The 16140-nt window shown below is 47.6% G+C and overlaps 1 protein-coding gene across 2 annotated transcripts in view; it reads left to right on the forward strand.

Moving 5' to 3' along the window:
- Positions 1 to 9933, forward strand: part of LOC137126288 (zinc finger protein GLI2-like) — a 57705-nt gene extending 47772 nt beyond the window's left edge. For both annotated transcript variants that reach the window (XM_067502905.1, XM_067502904.1), the window contains 6 exons: positions 561 to 701; positions 1626 to 1775; positions 2506 to 2670; positions 2795 to 3073; positions 4584 to 4932; positions 5217 to 9933. In XM_067502905.1, coding sequence (XP_067359006.1) covers positions 561 to 701; positions 1626 to 1775; positions 2506 to 2670; positions 2795 to 3073; positions 4584 to 4932; positions 5217 to 7348 — 3216 coding nt within the window. In that variant the 3' untranslated portion in view covers positions 7349 to 9933. The remainder of the gene's footprint in view (positions 1 to 560; positions 702 to 1625; positions 1776 to 2505; positions 2671 to 2794; positions 3074 to 4583; positions 4933 to 5216) is intronic.
- The last annotated feature ends 6207 nt before the right edge of the window (positions 9934 to 16140 follow it).

The following is a 16140-nucleotide window of genomic DNA, read 5'->3' on the forward strand; positions in this document are numbered from 1 at the left end:
TGTAGATTCAGATTCAGGAGTGTGATCATCACTACAGATAAATAAAGTTTTGTTATTTCTTGCCGTATTTTGTAGATGTGTCAAGCAGATCTGATGAGCTTTAGTAGAACTGGTTCCAACTAAACTTACGGTCTGACTTCCAAGGTGATCACACAATGATCATTTTCTGGTGTTTGGAGCAGAAACACAAAGTTCACATTGTGAGATTTTTGTGTTTGGTTCGTTTGTGCTCGCCCAGCTTAATTACAAGCTGAACAAGGAGCTGGAAGCAGGAATCACGTGACTGTTTGTTTGTGGTGGAGGAAATCAAAACAGTCTTAGTCTTAACTCTTTAACTTTGGTGAAGCGTGATGGAAACTCGTGCTCTTCAGTCCATAATTTAGTGACTCTGGTGTCCATACATATGGACAAACAGCTGATTATGCAGCTGCGTTTCAGGCTGAAAACTGTTCCATATGTGCTCGGTGCAAACATGCTCTTAAAGGATCGGTGTCAGTCACAACCATTTAAAAAGAGATGTGTTTAAAATGTACCGTATGTTTTATACGGGCTCTCTACAGAACCATCACGGCAGCCTGTTGGACCTGAAGGATGACGTGGACCGAGATGAATGTAAGCAGGAACCCGAAGCGGTTTACGAGACCAATTGCCACTGGGAGGGCTGCAGCAAGGAGTACGACACACAGGACCAGCTTGTCCACGTAAGTGAGGACACGGGAGTGTGTGACATTAAAAGGACAGTTGTGAGCCTGGATTCTAGTGGAGTAAAACCGTCCTTCACCTAGTTCTGTGTTTGCTGACCATCCTCAACTCGATGATCCATCCTCAAAACCCTCATCAGTTTCAGGTCTTTCTCCCCTCAACAACAAGCCGAGTCCTGGTTCAAAGCTTCTTAAGCATTCCACACTTCCACTGAAGCAAAGAGAGAAAAAAGGGGGCAGGCTGAGGGGATTAGTGATGGTCTTGGAGAAGAGGGGGGGGTCTAATTTTTTTTAAGTACAAAGAAACAAAAAGGAGTAAAGGGACATTCAAAAAAAAAAAAAAAAAAAAACACGTGACTAACAACATGACTAAATATATAGGAACATAACAGCTACAAAAAATTTAAATCTAACCCACAGAAACTCTAAATTTGCATTTTTGCACTAAAGGAAATTAAAGTACAGTAAATATGAGAGGTATGCATCTTATTCCAAAGGAAAAAGTAACATATTAGGTTCCCACCATTGAAACAGGAGAAGCCAGTGCTCCAAAAAAAAGAGTTTCTAATTGCTCTGAACATTTTAACTTGTTTTCAACATGAGCAGAAAAAAGGGCAGGTCAGCAGAGGGGAAGAAAATGCAAAGTAATTTCAGAAACCACTTAAAAATGATGTACAAACTTAGATCCCTACAATGTTGGAGACCTTCTGATTCTCTCTCTCTCTGGGCTGATGGGAAGAATCTACACGGTTCTAATTAGTCTGACTGCAACACTGTTCTCTGCTGCAGCCGCCCTTTGAGATTCACTCCGATAAGATGGATTTGTGCAGGAAAATCCTGCCGACAACAACATGAGAGCCTCTTAGTGGACAACTCTCCCCAGAAAACCTCTCATTTCTCTCCGCATGCGTGTGTGTCCCACAGCACATCAATAATGACCACATCCACGGCGAGAAGAAGGAGTTCGTGTGCCGCTGGGAGGACTGTTCGCGGGAGCAGAAGCCCTTCAAAGCTCAGTACATGCTGGTGGTTCACATGCGCCGACACACAGGGGAGAAACCACACAAGTGCACGGTGGGTAACAGATGGCCTCCTTGCCCCCATGGGCCCCAACTGGCCCCTGGAGGGCAGCAGCTCACACTCTCTAAACAGTAGTTGCCGTATTAAAAACACACTGAGATTCTTCACATACAATAGTATTTTTTTTTTGGTTCTTATTCAACAGATCTTCTAGAGTAACTATGAAAATGTGTTAAATACTATTAAATATTTGATGCAGAACTATTATTTTATTACAGATTCCTCTAGAGCAGGGGGTCTCAAACATCGAAGATACCATTTTAGATGAGGGTGGACTGGGGTCAATTGGTATCTTCCAGTTTTTGACTAACGAACACACCTGACCAAGGCCAGTTTTTTCCAAACTATTTTCTAAAGATGAACCAGTGGCTTTTTTTATGAAACACACAACACAGAACAAGACTTTCAAACGTTGTGTGTGGGTTTAGTCTATTTATTATAAGGGGTTTAAAGTGATGAGAAAGCTGAGAGGCAGGGAAGGTGGAGTTTAGCAAACTATGAGGAGGGTGTTTAAAGTCCATCTGTACAGAAGTCTGATAAGAGACTGTAGTGAGGCAGAAGCCTGTGTGCTCTGTAATGCTGCTCACATTTTAACATCAACGCCAACGGAAAACCTATAGAATCAGCTTTCATTCATCTGCAGATACTACAGTAACATGTTCCCTGAGCTTGTTCCTGTCAGATCCTGTCACAAACACACTGACATCGCTTTCTGCCTCTGCAGTTCGAGGGCTGTTCCAAGGCCTACTCCCGTCTGGAGAATCTAAAAACCCATCTGCGCTCCCACACCGGCGAGAAACCATACGTCTGTGAGCACGAAGGATGCAACAAAGCCTTCTCCAACGCCTCGGACCGAGCCAAACACCAGAACCGGACGCACTCTAACGAGGTACTGTATGCTCACAGCTTCCCTCTGAGCTGATGAACCTTCTAGTCCAGCTACAAATAAAAGCTTTGGCCCTACAGGAAATCAGTTATTCTGTCACTTCCTGTGTCCTTCTGTGTGTCTGCAGAAACCCTACGTATGCAAGATCCCTGGCTGCACCAAGCGCTACACGGACCCTAGCTCTCTCAGGAAGCACGTAAAGACGGTCCACGGCCCAGAGGCCCACGTCACCAAGAAGCAGCGCAGCGATCTGCCGCCCAGGCCACCGGCGGCGAGAGAGAACGGCGAGAACGAGACAGGTCCGAGAGACAGGATCCAGAGAGAGGACAAGATATCAGACAACAGCTCCCCGAGAGGTGTGGAGGACTACCTGCACGTCAAATCCATCAAGACTGAGAACTCTGTGGTGAGATTGAGTCGCACGGTTCAGCCCCAAAACAGTAGGAACAGGACACTAAATGCAACAGACGTTAAACTACAGTAGCAGTAGTAAATATGCAGTATTATTGCAGCTGTGCAGCATCCAAACACTATGGCCTGTGATTTACATGACAACATCTGCTTCAGTGCTCTTCATCCTAACACACTGTTGTCCATCAGCATGTCTTCCTGTCCTAACCTGTCTTCTCTCCTCGTTTCTCTCCCTTTCCTGACTTTGCGTATGGACAGACCTTGCTAAGGTGAGCTCACCTCGGCTTATTACACCACCGTGTTTTCCCCCCCCATCCTTTATTTGACTGTGTAGCATTTACCATCTTTTGCTGTTTTACACTTGTGTAGCACCAATCTAGCAGCAGGTGCCAAACAATTCTTGCTGAACACGAATGCCAACTGCAAAATGTTAGAAAACATTGCATGAGTTCTGTTTACTTATGAACTCGCGTATCCAAGTTGTAGCTTTAATTGAAGATACTGCAAATTTTTTATTTTGCCACGTTTGTATGATACGTATCATAAATGTCTTCAAGGCTGTAGAGACGTTGACTGAAGAAAGGGATTCATCAGTTTGTATGTGTCAGGTGAAGCTGCTGATCTACACCACACTGACTCTGCATGTCAGCGAGGAGGACGTGCACTCCGCTTCTCCTTGACGCAGGCAGTTGAAACCACCAGTGGAGACCTATCAGACAGCAGTCAGAGAGGCCGAGCATGATAAAAGCCAGCCCAGGATTAATATTCAAACATGGGGAATTGGTGCCGGCGCTCTGTGCAAACACAGCCAACTATCAAGCTGTGATCAAGACCGCTTTTTAGCAGTGAATATATTACAGTCTGAGGCTGGACAAGTGATACAAAGTGTATATGCATTATTATCTTTAGAACTAATTTAGAATGTTAACCATATGCAACCACATAGCTCCTATGTAAAGCAGCATCAGCGAGGAAGCAACTGTCATTAAATGTGAAATATTAAAAGAATAGTTTTCTTCCGTTCCAAACTTTATCTGTGTATCTAGCTATCACACATTACATCAGACGTAAAAAGAAAAAGGGGGAAAAATAGAAGTTGTGCTAAGAGAAAAACCCCAAAGGCTGTTTACCGTTGATCTAAGCGAAACAAATTTGTGTGACAAGCAAAGCTTCGTTCTCACCTCCACGCTCATCAAGTTCAGTGTTTAAAGAACAAGCCGTGATCACATCTTGTGATGATTGGCCCCTGGCGGCCTTTCATCCAGCCCATTCTGGTTTCACAGAGACTACGACGGTCTGTAATCTGTGGTGTCCTCCCCCCTCGTTATTTACAACTGGGGGAGGACAAAAGAGTCACTGATTCACTGTCCCGCCTGCCATGTTAACCACTGCTGAAAAACAGCTATTTAGAACTGTTGTGTCTTTACTACTTCTCACGTGCACTTTTTTCTTCCCCCCTCTACATCTCCTCCACCTTTCCCCGTCTTTGTCCTTCTTTTTTGTAGATGTATCAGTCCAGCCCTGGCGGTCAGTCATCATGTAGCAGCGAACCATCACCACTTGGCAGTGCCACCAACAATGACAGTGGAGTAGAAATGGCAGCGCACAGCGGGGGAAGCCTGGGGGACCTCAGCACCCTGGACGACCTGCCCTTCGTGGAGTCCTTGGGCTTTGAAGATTTCACTGGTGGGGTCGCAGCGGTGGGTCTTCACATCCGAAATCAGCTTGGTGCCAGCCAGCGTCTCGAGCATTTAAAGAAGGAGAAGTTGAAGACAGTGAGGGACTCGTGTCGGTGGGCCAGCAACCCAACACCCCCGGTCCTCGGCACCAAGCTCCCACCCATACCAGCAAGCGGTGAGTGCTGAGTTTTGGTAAAAGCTATAGACTAATGCTGCACTAATTGGTTGTTTGATCACTTTGGGGAAGAAGAAAACCAGATAACCCCGTACTAGCTCTGGTTTGGTCTCTGAGCAAAGTATCTGACTACTAATCCTGTTTACGTTTTAGGCTGACAAACAAGTTGGTCGTCCATATTTTGGACTTTCTGTATCACAATGTGAAGCTCCTGTTGGATAAAAGCTGAGCTGATGATTTGGTGAAAATCCAAGTGTCTAACATTTGCATCTGTTAATTCACAGGGTCCCTTCTGAAGAGTCCAGGTATGAGTGGTCCGACGTCCTTCCCTGGTTCCGGCTTGAGTGACCTGAGCTCAGATAAGACGACTCTACTGGGAAACCTTTCGGAGCGCCGTGATAGCACTTCCAGCACCCTGAGCTCAGTTTACACCCTCAGCCGCCGCTCCTCAGGCATCTCCCCCTGCTACTCTAGTCGGCGCTCGAGCCAAGCCTCACAGTTCGGTGCCAACCGCCCCAGCAACGTCAGCTCCGCTGACTCCTACGACCCCATCTCTGCTGACATCTCACGACGCTCTAGTCAGGCCAGCCAGTCTGGGGGAATCAGTGGAGGTACAGAAGGGTGTGGAGGAGGGGGCCTACCCAACCCCCTTAGCCTGACTCCTGCCCAGCACTACCGTCTCAAGGTGAAATACGCGGCTGCCACTGGCAAAGCTCCACCTACTCCTCTTCCATTTATGGACCAAATGTGTCTGAAGACACACTCAGCCCTGTACGGGGAATCCTCCACCATAAACAGAAGTCTGCCTTCCAGGCAGTACAGCAGATACACCATGCACAGCTTGATGCCCCAAGTCCCGTCTAACATCCCCCGCCGAGCCAGTGACCCTGTGAGACGAGCAGCCATTGATTCTCTAAATCAGCCACAAATGCAACGCTACAACAGCATGGGCACACTGAGTGGAGGGGTGACCTTGGAGCCCTATCCACCTCCTGCACCAAATCACCGCCATCCATCCCAGCAAGGCTGGCTGCATTTGGAGGGTCCCCCCCGCTACTCTTACAGCATGCGCCCACCAAGTATTTCAGAGAATGTGACCTTGGACACGTTGACGAGGGACATCCCTGAGGAAGACCCGAACCTGCCTAAAGTGAGCCCTGAAAGTGGAGACGCAACCAATCGACAAGACTTCCAAGGAAGTCGCAATCTCCAGCAGCACTCATTCTACCAGAAAAGAATGGCCATTGTGAATACTAACGCAAACCAGCTGGCAGCTCAGGTTTTGAGTCCAGAGCAACAAAAACAAATGTTTCCATCTTCCCTGATGGACAGTAAGGCCAACCTACCGACCAACCGTCCAGTACAGATAAACAAAGCCTCACTGGGACTTGTGAGTGCTGGCCAGGAGTTCTCCAAACCGCAAGTCCAAGGAAATGTAGCTGTCCTCCAGCAAAACCCAAACTTTGGATCATTTCAGAACAGCGTCAACCAGCAGATGATTCAAAACCTGACTAACGCAACACAGCAAAGATTCAAACAGTTTAATGCTGAACCTGGACTAAACTACTTCCAAGAGTCGTCAAACATCAATAAAAAAATGTCCTCCGAGTGCAGGTTCAACGAAGGTCCCTATTATAAGAGGTGTAACTCCACTTATCCACCTTGTAATAACCCAGGATTCAGTGGGAACATGCTGAGCCCCATCTGCAAACAGAGGTCAGTGGACTTGGACTCCGTTAACATGCACTTTGCTGATGCTGGATTTCAGGCTGTGCAAGTTAAAGTTGAGGACTGTGACAGATCTATCATGGTTGCAAATCAGCAGAACTGTAATGTGGCCTCCCAGAATCCTTTGCAAACTGGGAACCAGAGTCATTTCCAGCCAAGACCACCCACAGAACCTAAATCTTTAAACAAACACTTTTCAGGGCTGAAGGTGATGCAGCAAACAAAGCTCTTAACTAATGCCAGCCCAGAATTACCCAGAGCTTTAGGACCTCAGTGCAGTAAGAGCTTTAATGACAACAGTGTGTACTACACAGGGCAGATTCAATTACTTGAGGCCGATGCAAATTTGGATCATCAAATTTCTGATGTACCTCCTTTCAAAAACGATGCAGCGTCTTCCAGTCCAGGCGACAGCGCATCCAGGACTGCGAGCTCTATCACCGCACCGGAGCAGGCGCAGATAGACTTTGATAGCATGCTGGATGATGGGGACAGCCTAATGTCCGGAGCTCTGAGTCCAGGTCTGCTCCAGAACTTGTCCCCGAGTTCCTCTCGTGTGACGACGCCCCGGAACTCAGTCACTTTGCCTTCGGTGCCAACAGGGACGGGGAACATGGCCATCGGGGACATGAGCTCCCTATTGACTGCTCTGGCAGAGGAAAGCAAGTTCCTCAACTTAATGTCTTAGCCACAAGTTGTTGAAAACCTCTGACAGAAATGTAGTTGCTGAACGGTTGAGCTTCGGATGCACAACAAACATTCAACCACAGACTTAAAATTGTCATAACCGTGTCTCTGCAGCATGTGGCACTTGTTTTCTTGTACAGTCGCATTTGTAAATTATTCAAAATGGCAATTTCCTATCATTTGTATCAAAAGCCATACTCTTGGTTTTTTGCCTTAGATAGTAAATATCATGTAAACAACAGAATCCTTTCAGTGGTTGTAAAGGTCTGCAGTAAGATCCGTTTACTAAGTGCCTGGCTCTGCCAAACATATGCATGTTGTGCATAGGACAACGAATTCAACCAGGTGATTATCTGATACCTAAATATTTGCTATGTCATCTCCAACTTGCTGAAAATACACTGTAAATGATTCGAGCACAACGTTAGTTCAGACTAAGTTGGTCATTTCTGCTCAAGGAGAAAGGCATCGATTCCTAACCTTTTTGTGTGTGTATCCTCGCAGCATTTCACGTTTACAGTCTTGCGGGCTCAGTGATTCATTGTTTGATTGCTGCATTGCTGCTGAGATTAAGTGTGACATCTCAATGTCAGGCATCAGAGACTTTGGGACTGGAATTATCAACGCGTGCATTGAGAAATCATCGGGAAGAGGAGGAAATGTCAGCGAGTAGCCCAGAATGCAGAAGATGGTTGTGCTGGTTATATGTAAATATCATTTGTACATTTTAAAGAAATACAATATTGGCATTGATTTTTTTTTTTTTTTGGTTTTGTTTTACATCTAGTGTTCGTGTCTTTTTATACCAATGTTATTCATGTTTAACCACATCACAGTTCAAACACCAGACAAAAACCAACCGTGTTGAGGGGATGATGCCGCATGATGCCTGAAAGGGCTTTGAGCTGAGCTTACATTTCTTACACCTGGCACCACAATGGTGAATGGTTAGGTTTACAAAGACGACACACACCACAGTACAGTAAGACGCTGAATGGGGCAGAGCCACTAGTCAAGTTTTGGAACTTTTTCCCTACAACAATCTTAGAAATGGCCAACAAACAAATGCTGTTGGCAAGAAACAGGAAGCAATTCATACCAACTGCTGACCCCCCCCCCCCCCCCCGGAAATTCTCTCGGTTCTGGTTTACGTTCATTAAGACAGTTTCCTAATGAAAGCGACACAGCATGTCAGGATAACAAAACACACAAAATGTCTAACGAGTTAACGTCCACAAAAATGAACGTTATGTGAAACAACCTGCTGAGGTCCCAGTTCTCCCCTTCACATTCAGGATCAGAGTCCAGTTCACAGATCCCTACGCATCCGCTCATGTTAATCACTTCCAAAAGAGCCTGGTGGAGGACAGTGGGACATCACGGCTTTATGGAAACATGGCTTTAGCAAAATTTTAATAACTTCAAGTGAATAAAATTCGTTCTAGGAGAAACCTGGTGATAAACAACATTTACTCTAGAATAAATCTGTTCTAAACAACTTTAAATTTCCCTTCTACTGAATTAAAAAATACTGGATATGCTCAGCAAATGTGAAGCTATTTAAATTGGTCGTGAATTCAGCTTCAGTCTGTTTTGTAACGTCGCGACATCTCCAGCTTCCCATTGCAACACTCTAAACATGATTCATCAGTTCAGCCTTGATCACTTCCTGTACAAAGGAAAGAGTTGATGGCTTCAACAATTCGATAACAAAACTTTTGTCTTTGAAGCCACGTTTCCGACCGTGCACTTTCTTAAAACCGTTTTTTGTTGAGCGTTATTCTTAAGATGCTGCACGACCTCTTTAAAAGGCAGCTTTGAAACCACTTCCCCCGACCTCGTCTCAGCTCGCCAGCGAGAGCAGGCCCGACATAATGTAGATCCACAGTCGGAGGCTGATGAAAAAGGACGCTAACAGGAGGGGAAAAGGCCGGACGTGTGCAGAGCGGTAGCTGCTGCTGCAGTCGGCCTGGGTGTACTTCAATATTAGGTTTGACAGAGCGGCCCAGAGGACGCAGCTGCTGAAACCACATAAAACAAAGCAGCTGAGAGCAGCGAGAGGATCCCGGGACGCAGCGCCGAGCGTTAGCGAGAGGAACAAATGATTTTAGTCTGTCAGGGAATTCAGCCGAGGATACGTTTGATCCAGAGTTTGCGATTGCTTCTGCCACTGGAATTCCTTATTCTGTCAGAGATGTGAGGTGGGGGGAGAAATCAGCCTCGGGCGGCGAAAGCCACCCGGGCCCCGAACAAGAGGTGGAGATAAGACTAAGGCAAAGATGGTGCATTATCAGCACCTTCATGAAAGATGGCTTCAAGCTCTCCGACAACATGTGCGAGGACTATAAAGGCAGTCTGTTGGCGTAGGCCTCAGATTACATGACGTTTAGGGGCTTTTTCCTGTGCATTTGTAGAAACCACTCAACGGTTAAATGAACATTAGAGACAACATTTGACCTAAAAAGGCTAAATGTTTCTTTCTTTCTCAAGGTCTGAATCAGCTCGGGCTGATGGACGTTCAGTATCTGTGTTTCATACCTCGTCCTGCAGCCAGCGCAGAAACCACAAACACAACATGACATTTTCACAGTTTCTATTACTTTACCATCAGTGTGGAAACCAACTTAAACATGTGGTACAGAGAGATACATCGGATTGGAGGCCTTGAGGTGAAGACCAAAGGCTTTTGCTGCGTCCAATTCTACTTAACCTTCAACTCTTTACGGGTCCTTGCAGGCTTTCGTGGAAATTTGTGACTGTGGTGGCAACGTCTTCCGCTCCTCACAAGCACAGATTAGCTTTCATGCTGCCAGGTCTCCGAACTAAAGATGGTTCCTCTTCCTCAAGCTAAATGGCTTTTACAGATAAGCTAGAGCATGACCCACTGGGAAGGGGTCCGCAGGTTTACAGGGCCCCGGAGGGGACCCTTTAAAGCGAGCGCTGCGTTCAGGGCCACCTCTCCGGGCCGCCCACATGCACTCAACCTGAACGCTCTCACACAGCCTTCAACCAAACCTGCACCTTCTCCTGAATTTAAAGTGTGAAGTAAATGAGTTGTTGTATGAAGCAGCAGACACACTGTGACGTGAAGGAGACTGAGCCTCCTCTCTGACCTCCACCACCCTTTCCCTTCCTCCCTCCTTGATGACACCACATCACACTACCAGCCCTCTGCATTATTGCGTTATTATTACACATGTGACAGCCTAACAAGGCTAAATCCCTCCTGCAGCTCCCAGTGTCAGCGCGGATGATGGATAGCGCTCTGCAGTCACTGATGCCTCATTCATTTCTATTAGACTAATATGTAAATTCCCTCCAGAGTTCAGCCTCTGCCTCCAGAAGCTGGATATTAATTTATGAATCAATTTAGAGCCTGCGGTCAAGTTGGCAGTTGAGGAGCCTGACTGTCTCTATTTGTAGCTGCCCGCAGATGATCCCACGTCAGGCAAACATGACCATATACTTTTGGCCGTAAGAATGAAGTCCTGAGGAGACGTGCAGAGGCTGGAAGCAGCTTGCAGAAATACAGGCGTTTCTTGCATGAGTGGCCCCTGTGGGAGCGATGCATTATTAAGGTGCAGCTCATTTCAATGGGGCCCCCTCCCCTGCCAGGTGTAAGCACAGGGCCCCCGTGTCAGCGCCTCCTCAATATTAACTAAGGTCCACTGAATAATCTCCAGAACCTGAGGTCACGCACACAAGAGAAAACCTCTGCAGCAGCTTTGTCCTGAATGCAGCGACGCGTCGTGTATCTGTCTCATTTTCTATATACTTTCTGCAGATGATGTCAAAAAAAAAAGGGTGAGCGTAAACTTTTCTTTTAAAATCAGAAACAACCATCTTTTAATCTTTTTAGCAACCTTTTTTAAAAACCTTTAACCAGTGGTTCAGTGTCACGTGGAGGAAAATCTCCTCACTGTTCAAACAGTTCTGACATCAGGCTTCACACTTTTGTTCAGTCGGAACCAACACGTGTTAAAGCCAATATTCACTAGTTAGCGGTGCCAACACTGCTGCTTCAACAGTAAGGCAGCATCGATACTCAAGATAATACTCCAGTAAAAAAGACACTACAGGCCCATTAGTACTTCAAATTGCTCACACAAGCTAAAAGTCCAAAAGTAGCAGCACTGCAGTGAGAAAATATTGAACTTGATGCTGTTGACAAGATGAACATACAAGTCGCGGCAACATTTGTTCCACATGTGGCTCATGAATCAAGTTTCTGCAGAAATCGACACGGTGTAAGTGTTAATGAAAAGTACACAAATATTAGTGAAAGCATTTATTTCAGCAGGTGAAACCACATAATATCCACCAGTATTTATCAGTCTCAAGCTAAACACCACCTGTGTTAGTCATTGTAAAAACGCTTGTGGCCTTAGAGGACGAGTACTGCTGTTGCTCCAGTACTTGTGGGGAAAAAAAAAAGAGGCGTCTGTGCAGTTGTGTTAGAGTGACGGTATTGAAGGGAGTTGGCCAATCAGCGGCGAGGCCTTTAGTGTCCTGATCTAAAACAACATGCATATTCATGCTATGTCCTATGCAAAATAACATCTGTTTTCCAGCATCACGCCATCTGCCGGGGCCACAGTCGATGCATCGACGGCTCATCGCGGTGAAAACAACAAAAAAACTGCAGCACAATAGTGATGATCATTATCTGTGGTGCATCACACAGACGCCGTCATTTACATGTCGGTGTGGCACCGGATAAATACTGGGATGGACACGACGACCTGTTGTTGCAAAAGTTCTCTGTAACTGCATCTAGTTCCAGATTAGCAGGGGGGGAAACACTCCCATCTAAAGGGGGCGTTGGGGCAGTGTGGTTCCAGGTCAGCACCGCCACCTCGCTGCTCGCCGGGCCCTTTAGGTCTCCGCTCTCCGGAGGTTTGAGGATGGAGGTCCTCATTAAAAGCTCTCATCGCTCTGCCCTCTCCCCCTCAGCACCCGGCCCAGCTTCTCGGAGGATTCAAACCACCGAACGTACGCTGGGACAGTCCAGGTGTCATCCAGCAGGCGTGTGCTGACAGCTGCAGGGTTCTGATGAGAACACACGGCCAGACTCGGATAATAAAGATATAAAAACCAGCTGAATGGATTTTTACCGTGTGGTTACTAATAACGACATCTGGGACTGAATTTAACAGGTATAAATAAAACGAACTACAGTTCAACCTTCAGACTGTTTTGTGTATAAGTTTGTATTGTGTCCCCTGGTCATTTTGGATGTGTTTGACCAAAAAGACACACACATGAAAAAAAAGAGCTAAAACCACAAGTAGCCATGAAAGACAAACAGGACATGACACGAAAGATGACCAGAAAGACCAAAGGGAGAAAAGACACACGAGTTAGGAAAAATGAAATGAAACAACTCCAAAAAAAAAAATTGGTTTAAAAAGAGCAGCAAGATTCAAAAACACACACAAATGGTTAAAAAGTAGACGCACAAAAAGAGACGTGATGACGCCTGGGACCCGCCTCCTCGGGATCCGGCCCTGCTGGTGGGACGTCTCCACATGTGGGTCAGTCACTGATTGGAGCTTTCATTTCAAACACGCCTCAGTCTCCAGACCGATGCTCTAAACATCGGCGGTGCAGACAAGAGCTTCACCTGTGGGAAGGAGACGCAGTCAGCTCCAACCCTCAGCTGCAGCCATCTTTGATCTGACATGAATGGTCAAGTGTGTGTGTGTGTGTTTTTCCACCAGGCTGGTGTCCCATTGTGGTCAGACAGAGAAAACACACTCTCCCAGCAGGGAGCTCATCTCGTCTCAGTGTTTCAAAGGCAGAGAACAAAGCAGCGCTGTGCGTAAACGCCCAGTGTTTGTGTCTCTGCCCCCCCCCCCCCCTCCTCCTCTTCCTCCTCCTCTTCCTCCATCGTTGCCAAAGACGAGCTTTTAGCAGGCAACGCACTCTTGTTTCATCTCAGTTAAAACCGAGATACGAGCTCTGCGTAAAGTTTAACCATGAATCATAAATACCTGAGTCTCCTAAGACCTGTCACAGGGGTAATGTGGTTTTGCTTGTTGAGGGAGGGGGTTTGTGCCGGGGGCTCGTAAAACATTCACCACTTGATGCACCGCTGATTTCGGTGACTTAACGTTTTTCTGCTCAGTTCCTAAATCAACCTTCTCTCGGTTTGGTGGACAGAGCTGGGGGCTGGGGGCTGGGAAAGGGGCTTCATCAGGCGGGAAACGCAGCATCATTTTCCACTGGAATCAAGAGCGAGGCCCCGATGCTGAGGCGGCGCCCGCTGCCAGCTCTGCGTATGGCTCTGGCACCTTCCAGGCGCTTCCTGGAAAGACTTAACAGGCCCCGGCTGCATGTCTTGGCTCCGAGTTGTCGAGCTGGAGTCAGTCTGCGCTGACATAATCCTTTAGCAAGCGGCTCCGCTGGCTGGCTGCGGAGCAGGCCGACGTTACAGGAGCCTCAGTGTGATTATCAGCGCGGTGAATAACAGGGGACGTGGAGCCAAAGTTAGGAGCAAACATCTAAAAGCCCCAGCCCCACATTAGAGGCCATTTATGCAAAGCGCAGCTCGGTCTGTCAGTGGCTAATGGTTACAAGGATGATCGATGGTGTTTATTTTCTGATGATGGAACGCAACCCCCTGCCCGATGATAATTGGAACAAAAACGACAGATCAAGCTGGCAAAGTTATTAAATTATCAGACCATAATTTGCATTAATGCCCAATGCAGAGTAGTGTGTGTGTTGGGGGGGGGGGGGTGACAGGGCTTGTTAGAGGGATAGTCCACCTTGAAAAGCCGCCTGTGTCCTTGGCCCCCTGCAGATCCTCAAACTGCTGTAAAAAGTAATGACATAACCAGAGGTGGATCAAGGGGAAGGGGAGCAGCAGGAAGGCAAAGATCCAGAGGAAGAGAAAAGAAAGGAAAGAGAGAGCAGCAGCTAATGGGGCTCTGCTGCTTTTAAGTGCAGCGTACTGCAGCAGAGGAAACATGAATGTGGAGAATCCCCCACGTCCCCCCTGCAGAGTATCTGTGTCTCTGAGAGCTTCAGTCAACACAGAGAGGCCTCAGAGCCCCTACCGTCACATTTCACACGCTCAGTTTTTAAAACACAGACTTTGCAAAGACACTGAGAACATCCTGCACAGGACTCTCTGGTCTGGAAACCCAGAACCAAAGGGTCACAAAGGTCATTGTCGCAGAGCTCATCAGCGTCTCGCACGGGCAAAACAGTGCAGAGTTTAACGTGAGGCTCCTGTATGTAGGTGGAAGATGGACTGGAGTTAAATTGTGCAGGGAAAACTAGCCCACAGCTCCTCTGCCATCCAGCCTCCATTATCACAAGCTGCAATGAAACACACAAGCCTGCAAAGACCTCCCTCTTTTATTTCATCCTTCCATAAGCTTCTCGTGCCCAGAGGAGGCAGAGCAGCAAACATCTGGGCAGCTGTGCAGCCAGTGATGAAGCTGCACTCAATGTCAAAGTCCACGTAGCGGCTTGTTGTGGCGCTTTTGAAGACGTTACGCCGCAGTCAGTGAGGGGAGACGCTAACAGAGGACACTTTGTCTGGACGGGGTTTTTTTTTTAAATGAGGCGCCGTGTTGCTTAAAGCTTTTCCTGCGGATTCACGCCGAGCAGAACTGGTGGTTTGTGGGAAATGTAGTTGTGCTGTAACACTCAAACTGCCACTTTAACACCTGACTCTCCTCCGACAGGTGAACACTGAGCAGCTCTGATGCTCCCTCCACTGTCCCCAGGCTGAAACCAACCTGATAAGATGCAGCGCAGGACTCTGAGGACTCACAAGTGCGTTTTCCTTTCAGGCTACACTGACATTAAACTGTTCAAGCTGTAAAAATCGTTTCGTGATTTTGGCATCAGCTTTTTTCACTTCTTAATTGAAGCTGTGTGATGTCAGGAAGAATTTAAGGGAACTGCAGCGGAGAATTGAGCCCAACATCTACAGAATAAACCCGCTTCTTCTCTGGATGACTCCTCTTGGCGACAGAGGTAAAGCAGGAGGATGAAGCTCCACTTTGGCTCCATTTTAGACTCAACAGACTCGCTGCTCTGCTGCAGTGCAGGTGAATCCTGTTCTGTTAAATAATCATGATGAATAATGAAGGTGTGAGTCGGCCTGGCAGACCCCCCCCCTCCTGGGCGGACATCTAGTGTCAACCTGACAGGTCTCAGCGCGGCTCGGGGACAAGGGGGGGATGAAGTTGTCTCCATATTAAGCAGGCAGATTAGACCTGTTAAATGGGGGGCAGCCTGCAGAGGGGCAGCACGTGGACCTCCGGGGTCTGCATCTCATCAGCTGAGGCCGTGAGGGGGGAGGGGGAGACGGCCCGGCCTCTGGCCCGCCTCCACCACACCTCACGTCTTCCGCAAACTTGAACTGACCCCACGCTCATGCCAGCCTCCGCCGCAGCTAAGCCCGGCCCTTCCCATCACGCACAGGGGCCGCAGCGAGCTCCCAGGAGCCTCGGCTCGCTCCCTGCCATCTGCCGTGATTTATAGAAAACGGCCGATGATTTATGAGCCAGTCATCTCACAATGAAGTTGTTCTCTTTCATTTGCGCGACCTCCCGACCCAGCCGCCACTGCCAGCCAGGTTGGGGAAATGTGCGCTAATCATACACCATGAGGGCTTTTAAACAGGAGGAGCTGGGCGGATGGGGGTGGAGGGGTTGAGGGGGGGGGGGGGGGGGTGCAAATAGCGGGCCTTTAATGAAATTAATTTTCAACAGCGTGTGCATACTGATGGAACGGGCAGGCCTTGGCGATAACACGCGGCCACCGCCGCGAGGG

Source organism: Channa argus, chromosome 4, assembly GCF_033026475.1.
Source record: "Channa argus isolate prfri chromosome 4, Channa argus male v1.0, whole genome shotgun sequence".
Taxonomy (NCBI): Eukaryota; Metazoa; Chordata; class Actinopteri; order Anabantiformes; family Channidae; genus Channa; species Channa argus.